Genomic DNA, 20,979 nt, shown 5'->3' with positions numbered 1-20,979 from the left:
CATACACCATGAACTTTTGCTAACTTTTGTGTTATTTTTTATACAAAAATAACATCTGAATTCAAGTCTTATAGGTTTGTCTTTAAATAGTTGTTATGGCAGAAGCATTTTTACAGAATATAGAAAAAAATACCTAATGTAGCCATTGTGGGTATATTTGAACCAAAACTATACAAGAGGCGTGCTGATAACTGTCATGCCTGATTTGTTTCAATTTAAAAAAAATATTTCTAAACATGGTAAATTAAAAAAATCTAGCTATAAAATGTTGATATTGAAAACTATTAAAAATAAATTTTCCAGATAATATGTATAACATAATGAATGAAGCTTATGAATTCCAAATACCTTAAAAATACCACTAAATTAAAATTCAAACTTAATAAATTTTTATATTATCATATTCAAAGGTTTTTATGCAGCACTAAAATTTATTTGTTCATTTAGGTATAGATGTAGTAAAAGAGCGCTCTCTATGTAAGCAAGAAGTTATGAGTTTGATCCCTCACCCCCCCTGCCTTTAAGAAAATAAAAAAAACATTTAAATAAAAAAGAGTATGTTCTCAACAACAATTTCAACAAGAAATTGATTTTCTGATGATATATTTGTTGAAAATGATTATGACAAGAATAATCTTAGTAATATTTTCAGAAATTTATAAAGAATCTAAAAATCTTAACCATTGAACCAAACTTTTATATAACTTTAATAGATATTAACTTTTGGTCTCCAACTTGAAAAAAGAACTTAAAAAACAAAATAAAAATTATATTCACATCAGCTTTTTTTTTTTTAAAAAAAATTTAATAATATATTTTGAAACAATATGACCAAACTACCTCCAAACACAGATGCCTACCAGCTAAAACGCTCAAGTGGTTGTATATATATTAGTGATACTAAAAAGAATGTTATATTTAGATGTGATGAGTACCCAAAAAAACAATTTTTAAGGAAAATGGGCGAATTAGGATGCTATTGAACATTCTAAAATGTGTCAAAGTACCTTTGACTGGTTACACCCCAAGAACTTATCTGTTGCTCCAGAACATCAAATTAGTCAAAAAATAAGAGAGCCAGAGTTTGAAAGAAGTTAGGAAGTGGAGAGAGAGTTGAAGTGGAGATGATGGTGATAAAGAGGCAGTTTTTTTTTTACAAAATTTAACAAACATTTGCACTAAAATATATATTTTTGATATTTTATTTATGCTTTGCAATGTTATCATTTTAGTCATTGGTTTTTATTTGAATGATTATATTAATTATACTTTATGATGTTGACACTGATCACAATAGATCACTGAATTATCTTCCCACCAATGTCACACACACACAAATACAAAACTATATTTTAACACACACACACAAAATTTAAAAACTCAGTTACTATCACAAATTTAGTAGGCAAGACAACAAATTGCACCATTTCAATACACAAAAACATTAAAGAAACTTTTTAAATATAACCAATGTTGCAAAATTGTCTCAAATTTATTCTTTGCTTAACATAATACTATTTAAAACAATTTAATAAATTAAATTATAATGCCAACCATTCATTAAGACTGGAAAAGTTTTTTTTTATGTAATTCAGCTTGTGCATAGTGTTGAGTAGAAAAAGTGCAAGATCTAAAACGGTGATCCAAATCGCTATCAAAAGTTCAGAATACAAGATATTATCAAACTATATATATATTTTATTTTAAAAACATTGCCTATATGCTATAATTTCTAACTTACTCCTAAACAAATTTTATATCTTATTAAGATTGATCATACTTCTAAAGGATCATGAGTGGTAATTCTTCTACAAGATCATAAGGGATAAAATATTGTAAAGTACTTTTATATACTCAATATTTAGGTATATACTATTACATTCAGTAAAAAACTCAATATTTCATATATGAGCTATATTGATAGTCCTGTCAATTTTACAAAATTTAGGACTATCAATACACTTATCAATAAACTTTTTGTAATTTGTTCCATAGTGTAACCAGTAGCAGTAAATACAAAGATTGATTAAATATAACATATAAATTTAAAAAAATATATATTATATATAACATATTTAACAATAATTTTAAACTATTATCATTTACTTAATTGTTTGCATAAAATTATAAAAGTGTTTATAAGCTATAAAAGTATCTTTAAAAATTAAAAATTAAAAAATGTTATACTGTTAAAAATATAGTTAAACTTAATATTAAATGTTTGTATGGTTATGCTTTTGTTCACATTTAGCCTGAAAAATATACATATGCATAAATGTGTGAATATTTATAACACCATAGTTTATTTCTGAAATGTTTAAGAATGAATGGGTCAATAAAATGTGTTTGTCAGACCCATGATTGGGTGTCACCATTCCAAAATTTAACAAAATGTATCTGAAAACATTTGTATATATATATAGTTAAAATGTAAGCAGTTGTTACCTTGAGCAAGGAATTTGACATCAGTCAATAGCATTTCCATGTTTTAATTGATATTTATTTCATTCAGATTTTTTACTTTTATAGTCTATCATAAATGTTTTTGAATTCGTTCAAAGTTTTTGCATTGACAGCTTCTTTTGACAATGAACTCCATAATGGTGCAACTCTATTTGTTAAGAAGTTATGTTGAACTCCACTATTAATAATTTCTCTGTTCATATCTAACCTGTGACTTTGATATTTTATATTACAAAACTATAATATTAGTATTATTTTAAAAAACTTAATTTCTTTTTTCTTTTTCTTATAAAATAATAGTAAAAAATATTATTTGACTTAAAACCACAAAAATATTTGTTGACTACAATTACAAATACAACTTTTGGCTGGTATTTTGTATTTTGCATTAATAAAGTATTAATAAGCCATAATAAATATAATTTACAAAATAACAAAATTAATTCTGTAATGATTAAAAAGTTCAAAAAATGGTACGAATTTTCTTTACATCTTACAAATGCATGCAAGATATTGAACTTAAGTCTGTAATGAATGTGAAAATCTTATTTTAATCCTGGATAGTATTTTTGAATTTAAAAAATTATATATATTTAAAAACAATGATCAATTTAAAAGAAATAATAAATATCTCCAAAAAGATCTATGCAGTATGCAGTATTGTTCACTATGCAGTAGTGAACGCAATAACAAATTTGTAACATCAGTAAAATCTGTAATCATCAGTTAAATTTGTAAAATCAGTAACTAATAACAAATTTGCTGCAATAAAAAAAAGTTAAAATGGCAGAGGCAATGCTACTTTACTTGACGTGCAGTAGTTTTTAAACAATTTAGCAAAAATAACTTTATTGCTAATAAACTGCTTCGGAGCAACGAATCGGAGCAGCAGAGAGTTAAAAAATGCAGAAAATATTTAGTTGACTTCATTTCATAAACAACCTTCAATTCATAAACAACCTATTCAGTTAACATCACAAATAAAATATTAATTTAAAATTAATCTTTCCCTCAAATGAACTGTGAGTAAAATCTGAAGCAAATATTTCATCAAACTTTTGCTTTAGTATTGCTAGCTTCAAGAATGCAATACTTTAGCAAATGTTTGAATATTCAACCAAAGTCGTGATTGTTGAATTTCTACTATGCTTGCTTGTTACTATACTTGAATTATGTTTTTATATAAAACAAAAACAAATTTATGCCATTGTCCCATGATAAGACAATTACACACTAGGAATCCTTGGAATCAAAATTGGAATTGAAAAACCCTAATTACAAAAACTCTTCCGTGCATGATACATGGGGAGTTGTAAATTTTACAACTTTGAACAAAGTTTATGTATAACTACTTTTTTAAGTTTTTAAAACTTTACCATATAAAACATATAAACATATAAACCTTATAAAATCTTTTAACTATTTAATTTTGTCACTAGGTGATCAATATAACATTTGCCATGTTTTTTTGTCATTTATAATTTCAATAAATACTTTGATGATTAATATTTCATGAGCAAAATTTATTTTTGTAACAAGTGAAAACATTCAAAACACATCCACTTTTCCATTTTTATCAAAAGTGATCAACTAAGTGATTAATAATTAGAACTTGATTCAAGTCTTAAAATTTAAATCTAAAGATTTAGTGTCTAAAGACTAATAAATATTTAAAAATTTATTAATCAAAATTGTGATTTATATCTCTCTAACATGCAATTAAAAAAAATATTTCTTTGATACCTTATATTTATATAGATTAAGATAATTATAATTTATTATAAACTTTTATAATTTTATATTGATATATTATTCTGTTCAAATACTTAGCTACTTACAAACTTACACCAACATTTATTCTTGTGAATAAATTAGTAAATGACCAATGACCACAACTCAGAAACTTGTAAACTTAGTCTTTACAAGTTTCTGAGTCATGGCATTGTTGTTTGAAATTTTTAATGGCTTGTTATACTTCAAAGCATTTTCACAAAATTAGAGAAATCGAATGCTGCAAAACATGCGATCTGAAATTGCAACCTAAATTGAACAACTTTAAACATCTGAAGTTTTGCATAATGTTCATCGCAATTTTTTATAACTTCAATAACTTATAAATAAAAAAACCATTTTATAAAAAAGAATACAAAACATTTTGCAAATCTGAAGTTTCCACTTTTTAATAAAACATTAATAAAACTTTAAAAAATCTTAGTAAAATACAAATATAAAACATACTTTTCTATTCACAGCTAAAAATTCTGATAAACATTGACACTTACTAAAACATGGCAACATTGATATATTAATAGTATACATTAAGTCAATACTAGGATAAGGTAACATTAATATAAGTCAATACTAAATAATATTTACAATAATTACAAACTAATTGTAATTATAATTTCACACATTAAACAACTTTAATGCCATTTATATTAAACTGAAATTTCAAATTTATTAATGTGAAATTTTTTTTTACCTAACCAAACCAAAGTATCATAACTTGGCTTTTGTTCAATCAATTCATATGATAGATCATCATAGTAAATAACAAATCGAAGTAGGTTATCTCTAAAAAAAAAATTGTGTTTACAGTAAGACCAATAACAAATTGAAGTAAGTAATCTCTAAAGAAAAAATTGTGTTTACAGTAAGACCAAAAAGCTTTGTGGGTACTATTAATTAAGATTAACTTAATTATATAAAACAAAAATTTACCTCGCAAATTGAAACTTGTCACTAATATTTTTTATTGAATTGATAATATGTGGGGGCTGTTGAAGACTATTTGTAAGTGAATCAGCGTATTGAGGTGATGGGAACAGCGCTCGAGAAAGACTCAATTTGTAAGAGTCAATTACACAAGGTAAGGGACATTTTTGCATTTTCAACTGGTCAAATCTTGCTAGTAAATAAAATTGCTAAATTTTTAAAAATATTTACACCATAATTTATGAATCATTACAAGAATTATTTCATTAACAAAATTTTTTTTACTTTAAATACAAACCTTTTACATTTTTAGTAATTATATTAAATTTTATTTATATTATATGTAAAGGTGAATTAATTGATATGCTTATATATTTTACAGTTTTTTACTTTAAGCTTTATTTTGATAAACTATTTACACAACTGAAAAATATGAGTCAAATAAATTATGGATTTAATTCAGAATTCAATTCCAGAAAATTTTCATTGAATCAAAAAGTGAAAAATATGGAAAGTTTAGTTTACTGATATTTAAAATAATAAAATTTAAGAGACGGCCAATATATTTCCTTTTAGTAATAATTTTTTTTTTCTTTTAAATATTAGTTAATTACTAAAAACTCTTTGTAACAACTGTTTTTTGTTACACTTTGTAGCTTAGTTGTTTAAGCACCTTTGTAGCTTAGTTTTTTAAGTTAATTCACCTTGTCTGATTAAATTATAATTAAAATTATAATAATATAAAAAATAATTGTCTGATTAATATTATAAATAATGTATTATGCAATATTATAAATAATGTATTATTGCTTAAATAAGCAGATGATCGTTATAAGAATTCAAACGATTATGTTGACATAATCTGCTAACTAGAAGAAAACATCTAAACCATAGATCTCACTGAAGATTTTTAAGAAGTTATAAAAAATCGCAAAAGATTAATATAAATAATGAAATCCTCCTTGGTCAAAAATAATATTTGACAAGGATATGTTAATGAACAAGCAAGCTAGACGATACTAGATGTCAAAATTTAGTGGAATTCATTAATAACCATGCTCAAACAATTCCTTCAAATAAAGGATGCTATGAATGAAACTTTAAATGAACTAGGGCAACAAAAGATTTCAGAGAAGATTAAATATCAACCTCCTATTATACTAAAAAACTATTAGATGTCTTATTACTCACCTAAAAGTAAGGATAAAATCCTTACTCTTAGGTTACTTACTCCTTACTGGTTAGTTTTATGGTTCTAAGGCCCCCTGGTAGTCAGGTTTCCCTTATTCTGTCGTAGCTCTCAGAGAGACTGATTCTATCAACAGCTGTAAAATATTAGAGTACTAACAATGCCATGTTGCCTATCGATGGTGTCCCTGACCATACTTTTGGTGTGTATTGTTGAGGCTTAATTTGGAGCCTTTGTTACAGCTTAGGGTTTATTAATAAAAATGAGCAATTGCATGGACTATTAGATAGTGTACTGAGTACTATCTGTGCTTTGAGTCAAGTTTTTTTGTCAATTTAAAAAATGTAAAAACTATATAAAAACAAAAAACCATTGTAATAACTAAGTTCTCTAAATCATTAATATTCATGGTCTTTGAAGTAAATTTTCTTCTGTTGAGTCTTCTCTCTTGCAAACTTCACCAGACCTACATGCTCTTTGTGAGATAATTTTTAGTTCAGCTGTCTTAAATTGGGATGAAACAGCTGAACTAAAATTAGATTGTGTTGATGGCTATCTTCCTTTAATTCGTAAAAACTCCAATAGTCACATGCTTGGCCTAGGCATTTACATTTGTAAGAACTCACCCATTTGTTGGGAAACTAGGTTTGAATCCACAGACTATTCTTTTATGTGTTTTTGTTTAGCTCCACTTCACTCTATCACCTTTCCCTATATTCTATATATTGTTCTCCTTCATCTCAAGACTGCACTATTTTTAATACTATTTCTGATCAAATTAACCAAGTCTTCTTTTTATCCTTCAGGAAATATCGTTGTTGTTAGTGAATTAATTGATCATCACACTAAATGGCTCTAGAGTCAGTGACTCTGCTGGTGTTAAGACCCACAACTTTTGTCTTTCTCAATCTCTAACATAAATAGTCAACTTTCCAATTTGCTTTCCAAGCAATCTAAATCAATTAACTTCTCTACTTGATTTATGTCTTGTTTCTGATCCTATTCAGTGCTCAGTTTCTCCAAATTCACCTTTGGGTGCTTTTGATCTCTTTAAAACTGTTATCTCTTCTTCATCATCTGAATCCCCCTATCATCATACCTCTTACAACTATTTTAAAGCTGAATGGAACTCTTTCTGTGATTTTCTTTGTGATGGCCTTTGCGTCTTCCTGCTGACAAATGTGCTACTTAGGTAACTTCTTGGATTCATACTGGCATGGAATCTTTTATTCCCTCTCGACAATTCTGAGTCAAGCCTCACTCTACTTCATGGTTTTTCTCTTGTTAGCTGCTTCAATTTCCAATCATAACCATTGCTTCTAAATCTATCGCCAAAGCAATTCTCCAGAAAAAAGACGACTGTTTACTATTGCAAGAAACCACTGTAAAAAAGTTTTGTCTGATGCCAAAGCCTGCTATTCTTATGTCACAAAATCTTGTATTTCATCTTAAAAATTAGGCTCCCAAGACTTCCGGAGAACAGTGTCTATAATAAGGGAAAATCTGTCATTCCACCTCTCTTACATGGTTCAGATTTTGTTACTTCATCTAAAGACAAAGCTGAGCTGTTTGCTAAACACTTTTCATCAATCTCATCTCTTGATTCCACTAATCACATCCTACCTGATATAGCCAACAAACAGGTTGATCCATTAGTTGACATTCGTATCACTCCAGCTTCTGTATCTAAATTAATTTCCTGCTTAAATTCTTCTACAGCTTGCAGTCTAGACAACATACTTGTTATAGTATTGCAAAAGTGCTCTCTGGAGCTGTTGTCAATACTTTCAAAACTATTTAACAAGTGCTTATCAGATCAGCTTATCTTTATGCATTTATTCAAAAAAAAGAATACATAAACAGATAAAAAAAAATAATAATATAAATAATTTTAATTAAACATAAAAAAAAAATATAAAATATTTTTTTTTAAATTCTACTAACATAAAAAGTATCAGTTAGAACCTTGTTAAACCAACGCGACAAACTCTCATTGAGAGCAAGTTGCGGTGATCTACACACTGTTTTTAATAACTAATCCATTCATTGAGTTGAAATTTTTTGTAAGAATCAAGAAAGTAAAAGACAGAAGAGGTCCGAGACCAAGACCAATACTCTAGGCTTTCAAGACTAAGACCAAGACTTTAGGCTTTAAGACTAATACAAAGACCAAGAAGACCAAGACAGTTAAATATGAGGTGCGAACTAAAACTCTAACTCGAAGCAAAAATTAATTTTTGTTACATTTTTAATTGCGCTTTTTACTTCTTTTGAAACATTAAAGTTATGCAAAATGCTTTTACAAATTACTTCTAATGATTGTTAATTGAATGAACAAATTTTATTTAAATTACTAAAAAGTGTTACATATATTATTTTTAAATTGTATAAACATTTATTTTTTCCTAAAAGTTGCACAAAAAAAAAGCAAAGTTGTTTAAAAAAATTCTGTAGTCTATTTAAAAGAGTAATTTTTAATCACTTCATGCTCTGATTAGTTTGTCAAGTTAAAAAAAAAGTTTTAAACAATTCTTTGTAAAAATAGAAACAAAAAAAATAAAGTAATTAAATCATTCCATTGCAACGAAAGATTTAATTTAATTTATAATTTAAAGTAATTTAAAAAATTATCTTTCAAAAACTATTTAGAAAGACATGGCTGGATGGAGTTACAATAAGTTTTAAAGAACATTCTTAAAAGAAAAAGATGGATTTTTTCTACTTGTTTTTTATTTGTGGTTTCTATTGATTTCAACATTTTTTTTTTTTACTTTCTACTTTGCAAGACTTTTTTATATTGTTGCTGTTTTTATCTGTTTTCTTAATTTTTAATTATTTTTTTTAGTTATTATTGGTGTCGTTATTGTTTTAGTTTGTTAATTTATATTATTTTTTTATAAGTTTATTTTTTGTTTAGTATTTGTTTGTGGTTTTTTGTTTACATTTTGTTAATATTATTTGTTTGTTCGTTTTAGGTGATACATCATATTATTATATAACTAATATGGTTTTCATTTCGATTATAAATGTTACAAATATCAATTAATCATTGTCAGTTTTTTATAATAACTGCTTTTTATCTCACAGTAGGTTGTTACTTTAAGTCAGTTTTTGACTGTTTGTAACTTTTTCTTATCTATTTATAAAATATTCAGTTTTTGTTTAGAAACTTATTTTTATTACAATTTATTACTTTTATTATCGGTGTTCATAATTTTCCATTATTATCATTATTATTACTACCATTATCAATGTTATTTTTTTAATTATTATTCTTTTGCCAGCCGAGAACCAAGAGACCGTATTTCCAGTTTTGAAACTTAATAAAGGTTTATTATCGTTTACTGTACCACTAACTCTAATATTTAGAGAATCACTTTAAACCAGTCAACTGCCAATCCAGTTCAAGTCAGCAAATGTAACATTGATATATAAAAAAGGCGACAAAACAATCGCCAGCAATTATCGCCCTATTTTATTAACTTCTATTCCTTGCAAAATATTAGAAAGAAACAAGAAAAGAAAATTAAAAAACAAAAAACCAAAGTTAAAAGAAAAAAACAATTGAAAATGGAAATTAAAAAGAATTTAAAAAATATATAAAAATTGCTTTGTTTTTGAAGAAATGAAAAAGAATATTTTTTAAATTTTATTTATTTTGAGGGACGTTTTTTCTGTTGTTGTTGTTGTTGTTTTTTTGTTTTTGTATTCTTGTGTATTCTTCATTGGACATTTTAGTGTATAGCTCATATTGTTTTATGTTTTAGTGCATCGGTATGTATTTCTTTTTTAGTTTTATGTTAGTTGGGTATTTTAGAAAATGTATATTTTTTTAAAGCTGTATATGTATATCTAACTATATGTGTATGTATATTTAACTATATGTGTATGTATACATATATATGTGAGTGTATGTACGAGCGGGTATTTATGTACAAATATGTGTGTATTTATGCGTGTGGGTTAGTATGTGTATATATCTTTATATTTATGTTTGTGTATGCATGTAAAAATATTAAACTTTCTCATTTTTTTAATACCATTTTGTTTTTCTTTATTTTATCTTTAATTTTTATTTCTGTTATGTTTTTTGTTATAGTATTATTTCTATTAATTTTAAAAATTTATGGTAACTACAATTATTATTATTTTTAACTTTACTATTATTATCCTTATTTTATCAATTTTAATTTAAATAACTGTTTTATGTCCTTGTTAGTTGTTACATTTTGTAAGTCAACTCTTGTAACTAACTTATATGTACATTTAGCTATTGTGTTTATGAAAAACTTATTATTGTGATTAATATTGTTATTATAATTACTACTATATATGTAATTGTTGTTGTTATTACTATTATTGTGGTTCTTATGTTTATTACTATAAATATTATTTTTATTATTATCATTATTATTCTTATAATTATTATTAATTATATATAGAGAGATCTATATTTTTGGTGTTTACTTAAGATTAGTAGAATTACTATTTGTAAATATCCATGAAATTATTTTTCAGAATACATATGATTGATTTATATTAAAAGAACCAGGAGGACATATGTCTAAAAAAATGATGACTGTTATTACCAACTGGTCGTATGTCCTTTGACCAACCAGATTAGCCAAGACTTTGTTTATGCTGTTAAACAAACGCTAAAACTCTATTTGCTATCAATAAAATGGTGTACCATGAAACTACTGATGAAGTCTTTTAAAGGTACAAATACAAATATAGAGTTCTCTAAATTATAAAATGACAAATTGTTTATATCAAACTTAGTTCTATATATTTAATATATTATAACTGTTAATATCGTTATTATTATTATTATTATTATTATTATTATTATTATTATTATTATTATAATTATATATATATATATAATATTTAATAATTTAGAAACTCAAAGGAACAAGATGTTTACATTCAATTACAACATACTCTTCAATTCAACTACTCTGAATCTATCATTGTTATTCAATCACAACATATTGATAAAAATGATGATTTCCTTAACCAAACTGATTCGAACAGAGATGTAGTAGATGTAGTAAACAGAGATGCGGTAGTGGTGTAGTGGTAAAGCGCTCGCTTCATAAGGGAGAGGTTCCGAGTTCGATCCCCACCACGTCCCTGGTAGTACCGCGCTCAACTTGTTTCTCCGCGCAGCAGCCTTGTTCGTCAAGGTTCGTGTTTCGGAGCTATAGAGTTGAGAGAGGGTTATTAACCACTAATAAGTAGCCTCCTCCTCTGTAGTGGCCTTCTCGGCCTTGAGGAGGCGAATATATAAAAAAAAAAATGTCAGGGAAAATAGCAGAAAACACAGGAGAACTGGAAAAAATCTTACATGCAAACAAAAACAAGACCCTACCTCCTGGAAAAATAATAAATAAGAAAAAAACTTAGACAGAGTAGTCAGCAATACATAGCCTCAAATGGCAAAATACAATGGGGAAAATTTATAAAACTTTAATAAGACTGTAAGAGTGATCACACAATGTCGTTTCAAATGTAATATTAAAACTAACGTTGCTGATCAAGAAACTTTGCTTAAACAACACTGGATTTTAAATGATCAAGAAAAGCGCCTTTTTTACTCCCAAACTACAATTATAAAGAACAAAAAAAGGTTTTGTTTGACTTAAAATTCAGAACTGAAAAAAAAAACAGTTATTCATATTACTTTATTGTTTCTGATGAACTAAGACATGTTGGCAAAGAGCTTTATATATGTACTCTAGATATTGATGAAATAAGAATTGGAAATTACCATTTAACAAAAAACAAAACAACAGGAACACCTCAACAGTATAAAAGATGTAAAGTACCTAGTCGAACTTTCCCAAATTACATTAAAGATTCTGTACAAAAGCAAATTCAAAGCATTCCTAGAATTGACAGCCTCTTTTGTCGCAATAGTACAAACAAAGAGTACATTCGAGAAAAGCTGAATACGATCATTTTGTATGAAAAATATTGTGAAAAATATGTTTTTGACAATGTTATTCCTGCAAAAAAAAAGTATGTATAGACCAATATTTAACACAGAGGTTCAAAAACTAAAAAAAGATAGATGTGAAAAATGTGAAAGTATGAAAATGAATCCTTCACCTAACTCAAATGGAAAAACAGAATATGAAGTTCACACAAAAAACAAAGCTGAAACTAATGAAGAACGTAATCGTGATAGGCTTGATAAAAGCAAGTGTGTTATTTGCTTCGATATGGAAAATGTTTTCAGCCTACCAACAGCAAACGTTTCCAACTTTTTTTAAAAACGAAAGTTGACTGTTTTTCATTTGACTGTACAATGCTCAATATCAAAAAAATTATAGTGCAGTCTGGTCAGAAGTTACTTGTGACCGAACAGGAAATAATATAGCTAGTGCTCTTCTTGTTATACTCGATCAAATAGTCGCAGACGAATCTCAGGTAACTGAAATTTGTTTATGGAGCGAATCTTGTGTACCACAGAATCAAAATAGTTTTATGATGATTGCTTTAAAAATATTCATGCAAAATCATCCACAAATTAAAACAATCATTCAGAAATTTTGTGAGCCAGGACATGGTGTTATCCAGGAGGTAGACAGTTTAAATAGTATTATTGAAAGAAATATGGAAGTAGCTGAAGTTTACAGTCCAATTGGCCTTGTCAGAATTCTAAAATACATACCTTTAAAGAATCCAATCAAGTTGATTCAAATTAAAGAAGAGTAGATGATGGAAACCGCAGCTAAGAATTATTGATTGCTCAAAAATGTTCCATATGCTAAAGTAAAGATACTTAAATACTCAGCTGATAAGCCATGGAATGTTGAATACAAAACTGAGTTTAGTTCTGGATGAAAGTTGGAAATTGTTCTCAACTATAACAATAGTCACCAAAATTCAAATAATAAAAAAATTGCAAATGATATAAAGTTTGTGCAACCGAAGGTGCTTAAAAAAAAAATCTCAATAGAAAAAGTAAAAGATTTAAAATCAATGTTCAAATTCATGCCACTTCAAGACAAAGAATATATGTCATCGGTCTTACAAACATTCACCTATTGTTTAATGTTAACTGATACCAATTTTTGTTTTCAACAACTTAGAGCTCTATTGTCAACTTAGTTTTTTTATGAATTTTTGATCAAATAAAAAAAAATTATTTTATAAATTTTAATTTGCAGGCTGCTGTATTTCACAAAAACTGTAACCAACAAAATTAGGTATATATATTTTTTTAATTCTAAAACTAATTTTGTATTATTAATTATTTGTATAGTATTTGCATCAACATAACTGATCCTTGCCAACAAAATTATGTTTTGCAATTATTTTTGGTTTTATGCTTTTCAAAACTGCATTAAAATATATAAAAAACTATTAAACCATGAAGAGCTAACAACTAGGAAACAGGGTAAAAATAAATATAGTCCAGGTCTCACTGACACTGGAAAATCAAATAAATTCCAATATTAAAAAATTACTTGCTTTTAGGTGCCTAAAACACGGAAGGGGACATTTATTATAAAAATATATATCGGTCCTGATGAGAATAAAAACTTTAAGTGTAATTAGGCTTGCAAAGATCTTTAAAAAGTGTAAAACTTATGTAAGAATACTAAATTCTATTGAATTATAATAAAACAGCTGTTTAAAATGCACATTTGAAGGTAAATTGCTTTAGAATTATATAATTTATTTGTTTTATGTAAAAAATTCCCATCCATATTTTTATTAAGACCCCTCCCCCCTCCTTCCTGTTTATTAAATCTGGACTAAAACTCCTACATCCCCACCCCCCTTGTATTAATCACCCAAGAGTAATCATATAAACCGCTTTCTGAAAAATGCCTTTTATTAAAGTTTAAAGAAATGCAAACCAGCAGGCTGCATGTCCACAACTAGGTTGAGTTGTTTTTAGATTGAGACCTTTCAAACTAATTTTTATTACTTCTAATAAAAATAAGACTTAATTTACTATTACTCTTAAAAAAATAAATATTTTACAAAAAGATCAACTGTCAGTATTTGTGCCCTAAAATTTGAAAATCGAATTACTCTGAATCACATAAAGCGGAGATACGGCCCCTGGTTCTCGGCTGACGATTTGTATCAATTATTTGATATCATTTTCATCAGGGGTTTACTTTAAATCAGTTTCAAAATATTTGTAAATACCCTTGATTGTTAGACCTTAATCAGAAATATATGATTGATTAAAAAATAGTTTCAAACAAATTTTTAAACCTAAATTTATCATGAAAAAACATGCCAACATTTAAAAAAATGTAAATATAACATTATTTGTTAATTCACACAAGATACATCTATTTTGAACAATCACTATAATTACTTTTTTATTATATTTAATGCCTAAAATAAAAAATAAAAACTTTAGAAAAGAGCAATAAATAAAAGTTATTTATAATATAAAATTTTTTTTTATAGCATTTATTTTGTTAAAATGTCAAAACCGCCGTGGTTAAATTGTAAAGAAAAAGTATTAAAAATGTGGTCAGTTTCAGCGTGCGACCAGTTTCAGCGTGTGGTAAGTTTCAGCGTGTCTAAGCCTGACATATATACAGTTTAAATTTGTATCCAACAAGACTGCAAGCTACTGCTATTCAGTTACTTAACTTGTTTTGAAAATTGGTTTTGGTTGGAGTGGTAAAACAACTGGAAATATATTATTTGGGTTATAAAGTGGCCTAAACAACCATAAACAATTTGGTTATGCAGATGAATATATATGATCAGTTTAGCTAAGTATTATTAACTATTTTTCCAAAGAACTTCATATATAATATTTAACAAATATATTAAGGACCACTATAATTTTAAAATAATTCTAATAACCTATTCAAAGCTTGTTAGCATAATTATTCTATATAAAGACAAATAAGGGATTTATAGAAAGAGAATGGTGTCAGGAAAATGGCAAGTACAATAAAGAGAAGCAACCTTATCAAATACTAAGCAAACTTATCAAATAAAAACCTTAAACAAACTTATCAAATACTAACTTTACAATAGTTTTTATATGGTTCTATGAGAGGTTGGTAGAAAAGGATAATCTAAAAGATTCCATTTATCAATATAATTATATTAAATATATATTTATTAGGAATATCAACAATACAGTTATTAGTAATAAACAAGAGATTTTTGTTTGAGTTAAAATTTAACAGCCACTGCATGCCCCAATTAAATTAATTAAATTTAATTGAGGCATGCAGTAATTAACAAAAAGTCACAACAAAGGGCTCCTTATGTGGCCTCAACAATGCACATCAAAAGCACTTACAGGGACACCTATTATGCACAACACAACACTGTTAAAAGTTTGACATACAACAGCTATTAATTTTTCAGAGTTGCACAGATTTACATCTGCACCAGCCTATTAGATGAAAAAGAAGTGCAAGGCTGATAACAGAAATTTTCCTCTTACCCTTTAAGTTTTTGTTTATTAGTTCTTCTACAAGTCAAAGTTGATTTTATCAACATTACACTTATCAAAAGAGTTTTATTGACAAGATTTTAAGGAGTTTATATTAACAAAAATATTATTTAGAAAAACCAAATTGCTAATTTGTACAATAAAATTTTAAAGAGTATTGATATTCCATATGAAAAAAGAAGCATTCCTAACAAACGTACATTGATTTAATTGAAGGGATAATTTAATTCAACATAAATTTCTTCAACTTATTTTTGAATTTTTTTGTTTAAAATTTTAAATTGAATGAAATAACTTTTTTTTTTTTTGCAAAAAGTCAAAAAATGAGAAAAACAAAACTAATATAATATTCCACTAACATTAGTGAGTAAATTTTAAATCAAATACCTTTTACTTTACTTGTTTTCTCTTTCCAATACTACAGATACATCTATTTTAACAGTTTTTTTTTAGGTAAGTTTGTTATATATATTTCTTTCTGCTCTTTTTATAACTTACTCTATAAAATAATTTATATTTATTATTATTATTTTTTTATTAATTATAACTTTAAAGAATAAATGTTTTATTAAAGTCATTTTTTATTCATATTCTTGTATAAATTTTCTATCTATTGAAAGAAACTAAACGTTGATTTAATTTTGGCTAACTTACCCTAATATAAAAAAGATTTAAAAAACAATTATTTACTGTTTTTAACTTTTCCGGTCTTGTTTAAGTTTCCACATTCTTTATTGCTTTATCACAAAACTTTTTTTTTTAACTTTTATATATATTTAAAATATAAATTTATATATTTTCATTTATATATTTTGAATGAATAAAAAACTTTAAGACATCAAAGAACCTCCTTTTTATTTATTTATTTAATTTTAAAAATTAAGAAGCATTTAACCTATTTTACACTATTTTACAATTTTAAAAGTTTTAAAGAATAAATGTTTTATTAAAGTCATTTTTTATTCATATTCTTGTATAAATTTTCTATCTATTGAAAGAAACTAAACGTTGATTTAATTTTGGCTAACTTACCCTAATATAAAAAAGATTTAAAAAACAATTATTTACTGTTTTTAACTTTTCCGGTCTTGTTTAAGTTTCCACATTCTTTATTGCTTTATCACAAAACTTTTTTTTTTAACTTTTATATATATTTAAAATATAAATTTATATATTTTCATTTATATATTTTGAATGAATAAAAAACTTTAAGACATCAAAGAACCTCCTTTTTATTTATTTATTTAATTTTAAAAATTAAGAAGCATTTAACCTATTTTACACTATTTTACAATTTTAAAAGTTTTAAAGAATAAATGTTTTATTAAAGTCATTTTTTATTCATATTCTTGTATAAATTTTCTATCTATTGAAAGAAACTAAACGTTGATTTAATTTTGGCTAACTTACCCTAATATAAAAAAGATTTAAAAAACAATTATTTACTGTTTTTAACTTTTCCGGTCTTGTTTAAGTTTCCACATTCTTTATTGCTTTATCACAAAACTTTTTTTTTTAACTTTTATATATATTTAAAATATAAATTTATATATTTTCATTTATATATTTTGAATGAATAAAAAACTTTAAGACATCAAAGAACCTCCTTTTTATTTATTTATTTAATTTTAAAAATTAAGAAGCATTTAACCTATTTTACACTATTTTACAATTTTAAAAGTTTAAAAAATAAAAAAGTTCAAAAAGTTTAAAAAATTCTAAAAACCTATTTTACAATTCTAAAAGTTTTCTGTGCAAAACATGTAGAATTAGTAGATCAAGTGTTGCTGCTGGCAAAAGCAACTTTGCCTTTTATTATATTCCACATATTCTCTAGAGTTTTCTCTAGATGTTTTCTTTAGTTGTTGTTTTTTTGACAAACTAAAGCAAACATCGTATAGAAAATATGTACATAAACAAATTCTGCATTTAGACATATTTAGTATTTTAGACATATCCAGAGTTTTAAACATATCCAGTGTTTTACAAATATCCAGAGTTTTCGACATATCCAGTGTTTTTTTTTCTCTTCTACATTAAAAACTTTTACACCTTTTTAAACCCTTACAAAAAAAAAGAGAAAATAAATGTTAAAAATTATAAATACAATGAGAATAAAGTTGATAAAAAAATAATAATACTCCTATTGACCAAGAGTTAGTTTCAGAAAATGATACTCTAGTACTCATGGGAAAAACTTTTAATGTTCTTCAAAACATCATAGGAATATTGCATATTCAGCTAAAATAAAAAATTTGCTCATCAAGAAAAGACTGACCTGGATATTTTTTTCTATTTTCTGAAAGCTTTTTTCAACTTTATTATCAAAGTTAAAAAATGGGAAAATCTCTTGTAATAACCTTGAACCTACCGCAAGATGTAATTTTTAGTCATCTTAAGCAATAATTTGGAGTAGTGGTGTAGTGGTAGAGCGCTTGCCTCATAAACGAGAAGTTCTGAGTTCAATCCCTACTACGCCCCTAATAGTATCCTCAACTTATTTCTCCATGCAGCAGCCTTGTTCGTCAAGCTTCATGTTTAGGAGTTATAGAGTTGAGAGAGGCTTGTATAACAAAATTCTCATCCTTAATTTTATTCTGTATTTCAAAAATTGTTCAGAATCTGTCAAAAGTTGTTCGAAATCAAAAGAGAATTTTGAGATTAATTGAGATTCTTAACACCACTAATTGGATTATTTACTATAAAAAAATATTTTATTAATGATATTATTTCTCTTAATTTTTTTTTATTTTTTGTTTCTTTTTTTTTTGAATTTTATTTTAATGCAGCGAAGAATGACTTGATGGCTATGAAGAGTTGAGTTGAAAAAAAAAAAATAAAATAACTTAAATCCAAATCTTTATCTATACATGATATAACTGGTTTATAAACATTCCAAAGTTCAATACATTGTAGAAACCTCTGCCTATCAACTCTTATGATGAATGAAACCTCTGTCTATTAACTGCTGTGATGAATGAAACCTCTGTATATCAACTGCTGTGTGAATGCTTTAATTGATTGTTGTAATCTTTTCCGTTTAAGGCATAAAAACTTTGGTGGTAATTCAGACTTTATTAGATTCACAATTTTTTTAACAAATCTACTTATATATTTTTATATATTACTACTTATATATATTTTTTAAAACCATTTTAAACTCGCATCTTTTTAAAAATAACTTTAAAATCACAATAAATTGTTTAAAAAATATTTAATAAATTACTACTAATAAAGCATAAATTTATAACTTAAAAGTTTTATGCTTGTTTAAAATATGTTTTGTTTTAAAATTGCCAAACTGATAGGAAGCACTGTACACAATTAATAATACACAAAAAAACAAATAAAAAATTAAAAAGAATACCCCATTCTGGCCACATACAGCTCATTGCATCATTTAATGAACATATTGGAATATCACCTAAAATATAAAAACACATTAGAAAACCAAGAAACTTTTTTTTGGCTTAATTTTTACTGTAGTTTTAGTAACATTTTTTATCTGATACTTAAATTTACTACAAATGCATATTTAGTTAACATGTCTGACATCTTATTGAAATAGCCTACTGCAAGGGCCTTCAGTACATACATTGACTATCTTATAGCCTGCTGCTGCAAAGGAGTTCCACCACATCAACTAAGGATTTGGGCTGAGGCAGCAATCTATTCTTTCATTATTCTTTGTTTTTTTTTTTTCTTTTTCCGAAAAAGTAGTATGCTATAAAGATAAGCAAAATAAGTTAGCAAATGCTAATTTACATACGCATATAAATAAATATATCAGATGTATCAATAGCCTTAAAATAATTCAGTAAAACAAACAATTATATAAAAGTACCTTAAAACTTAATTTTTAACAAAGACAAGTTAAAGTTAAAATAAGGGAGGAGATAACCTAAACTATGGCTAACTTTTTAGAATTTTGAAAGAAACACAAAAAGTTAATTAAAAATTAAAAACATTTTTTTTTTCATTCACATTTTGTAGAAAACTTTTAACTTTCAACATTAAAGTTTATGCTCATAAAAGAAAAGGTAGAGGATTTTTTATTTACTCATCCATTTAATTATTTTATTGCAAGGATAGGTTTATAAAATATTTACTAAATTGTACAGCTTTTCTGTTTACAAAAGAAATTAAAACAAAGAGTCTCATGCAAATAAAATATAAACTTTACAACTGTTATGATTCTTCTGTTATAACTCTTTCAACTCTAAAGGCTTTTTTTTTATTTAGTCATTTAATTATTTTGGAAAAATTGTCCCACCCACCCCAAGCTTATTAAGACCTCCCCTCATTCCTTTTTATTTTATTAATTTTTACTTGTTATTAATAACAACAACAACAACAAAAAATCAGTAAAAAGTGGCCTTAAAAATCAGAAAATAATTATTTCAGTCATTGATAAAAATAAAAACTTGCAATGTAAACAGGCTTTAAAAATTGCCAACCAAGTAAATGTCGATTTGCCAAAAACGAGCTTTTGGTTTATTTCTCACCAAAGTATAAAACTTTGGTGAGAAATAAACCATACTTATAACTCACCCCCCCCCCTCCTTCTCCTTGTAATAAGTACTCGAGAGTACAGAAAAATAAAGTAACGGCCACCAGCCTTAAAAAATCTTTTTTTAAAGAAAATGAAAAAATATTTTACAATATAATGACTATTAATTACATTTTAGTGTGAAACTATACTTTATGAATTCAAAATATATTTTATCACTTTTTTTTTAAAAAAAAACTTATCTGGGTATTTTTGAATTGCATAACAGCATTAATACGTGAAACAAAAGTAAAAATATAATAATAAAAAGTGAAAACAAAACAATTTAATAGTTAAAACTCCATTAACAATAATTATTACAGTCATGATTGCAAATAAAAAAGAAAGAAAAATGAAAATATTGAATTCCCAATCAGCAACTGCCAGAGTTACTTAACTGCCTCTCTCAGCAGAGGTAACACAAGCAATTTAATTAAATGTTTTTGTGCAACAACATGGAGTTTGAACTGTGGTAATGGTAGTTTTATGTACATTTTATGATTATTTTTTTTAATTTTATTAAAAACAAGGCTGTAAGCAACCACTTTTAAGTTGGAAGTTACTAGGAAAGTTGGAGGCTGCATGAGTTAGTAAAACATGAAGATGGAA

General features: G+C 25.9%; 1 protein-coding gene across 1 annotated transcript in view; it reads right to left on the bottom strand.

The window, feature by feature from the left end:
• Nucleotides 1–20,979, bottom strand: part of LOC100192297 (acid-sensing ion channel 1) — a 102,546-nt gene that overhangs the window by 12,018 nt on the left and 69,549 nt on the right. Inside the window, exons 5-7 of the mRNA XM_065809799.1 lie at nucleotides 19,189–19,245; nucleotides 5,185–5,371; nucleotides 4,946–5,037 (exon numbers count right to left, since the gene is read on the bottom strand). Coding sequence (XP_065665871.1) covers nucleotides 4,946–5,037; nucleotides 5,185–5,371; nucleotides 19,189–19,245 — 336 coding nt within the window. The remainder of the gene's footprint in view (nucleotides 1–4,945; nucleotides 5,038–5,184; nucleotides 5,372–19,188; nucleotides 19,246–20,979) is intronic.

The sequence above is a fragment of the Hydra vulgaris genome, chromosome 11 (assembly GCF_038396675.1).
Source record: "Hydra vulgaris chromosome 11, alternate assembly HydraT2T_AEP".
Lineage (NCBI taxonomy): Eukaryota > Metazoa > Cnidaria > Hydrozoa > Anthoathecata > Hydridae > Hydra > Hydra vulgaris.
Note: the sequence above shows the minus strand (reverse complement) of the source record. Positions and strands in the feature narration are given on the sequence as shown.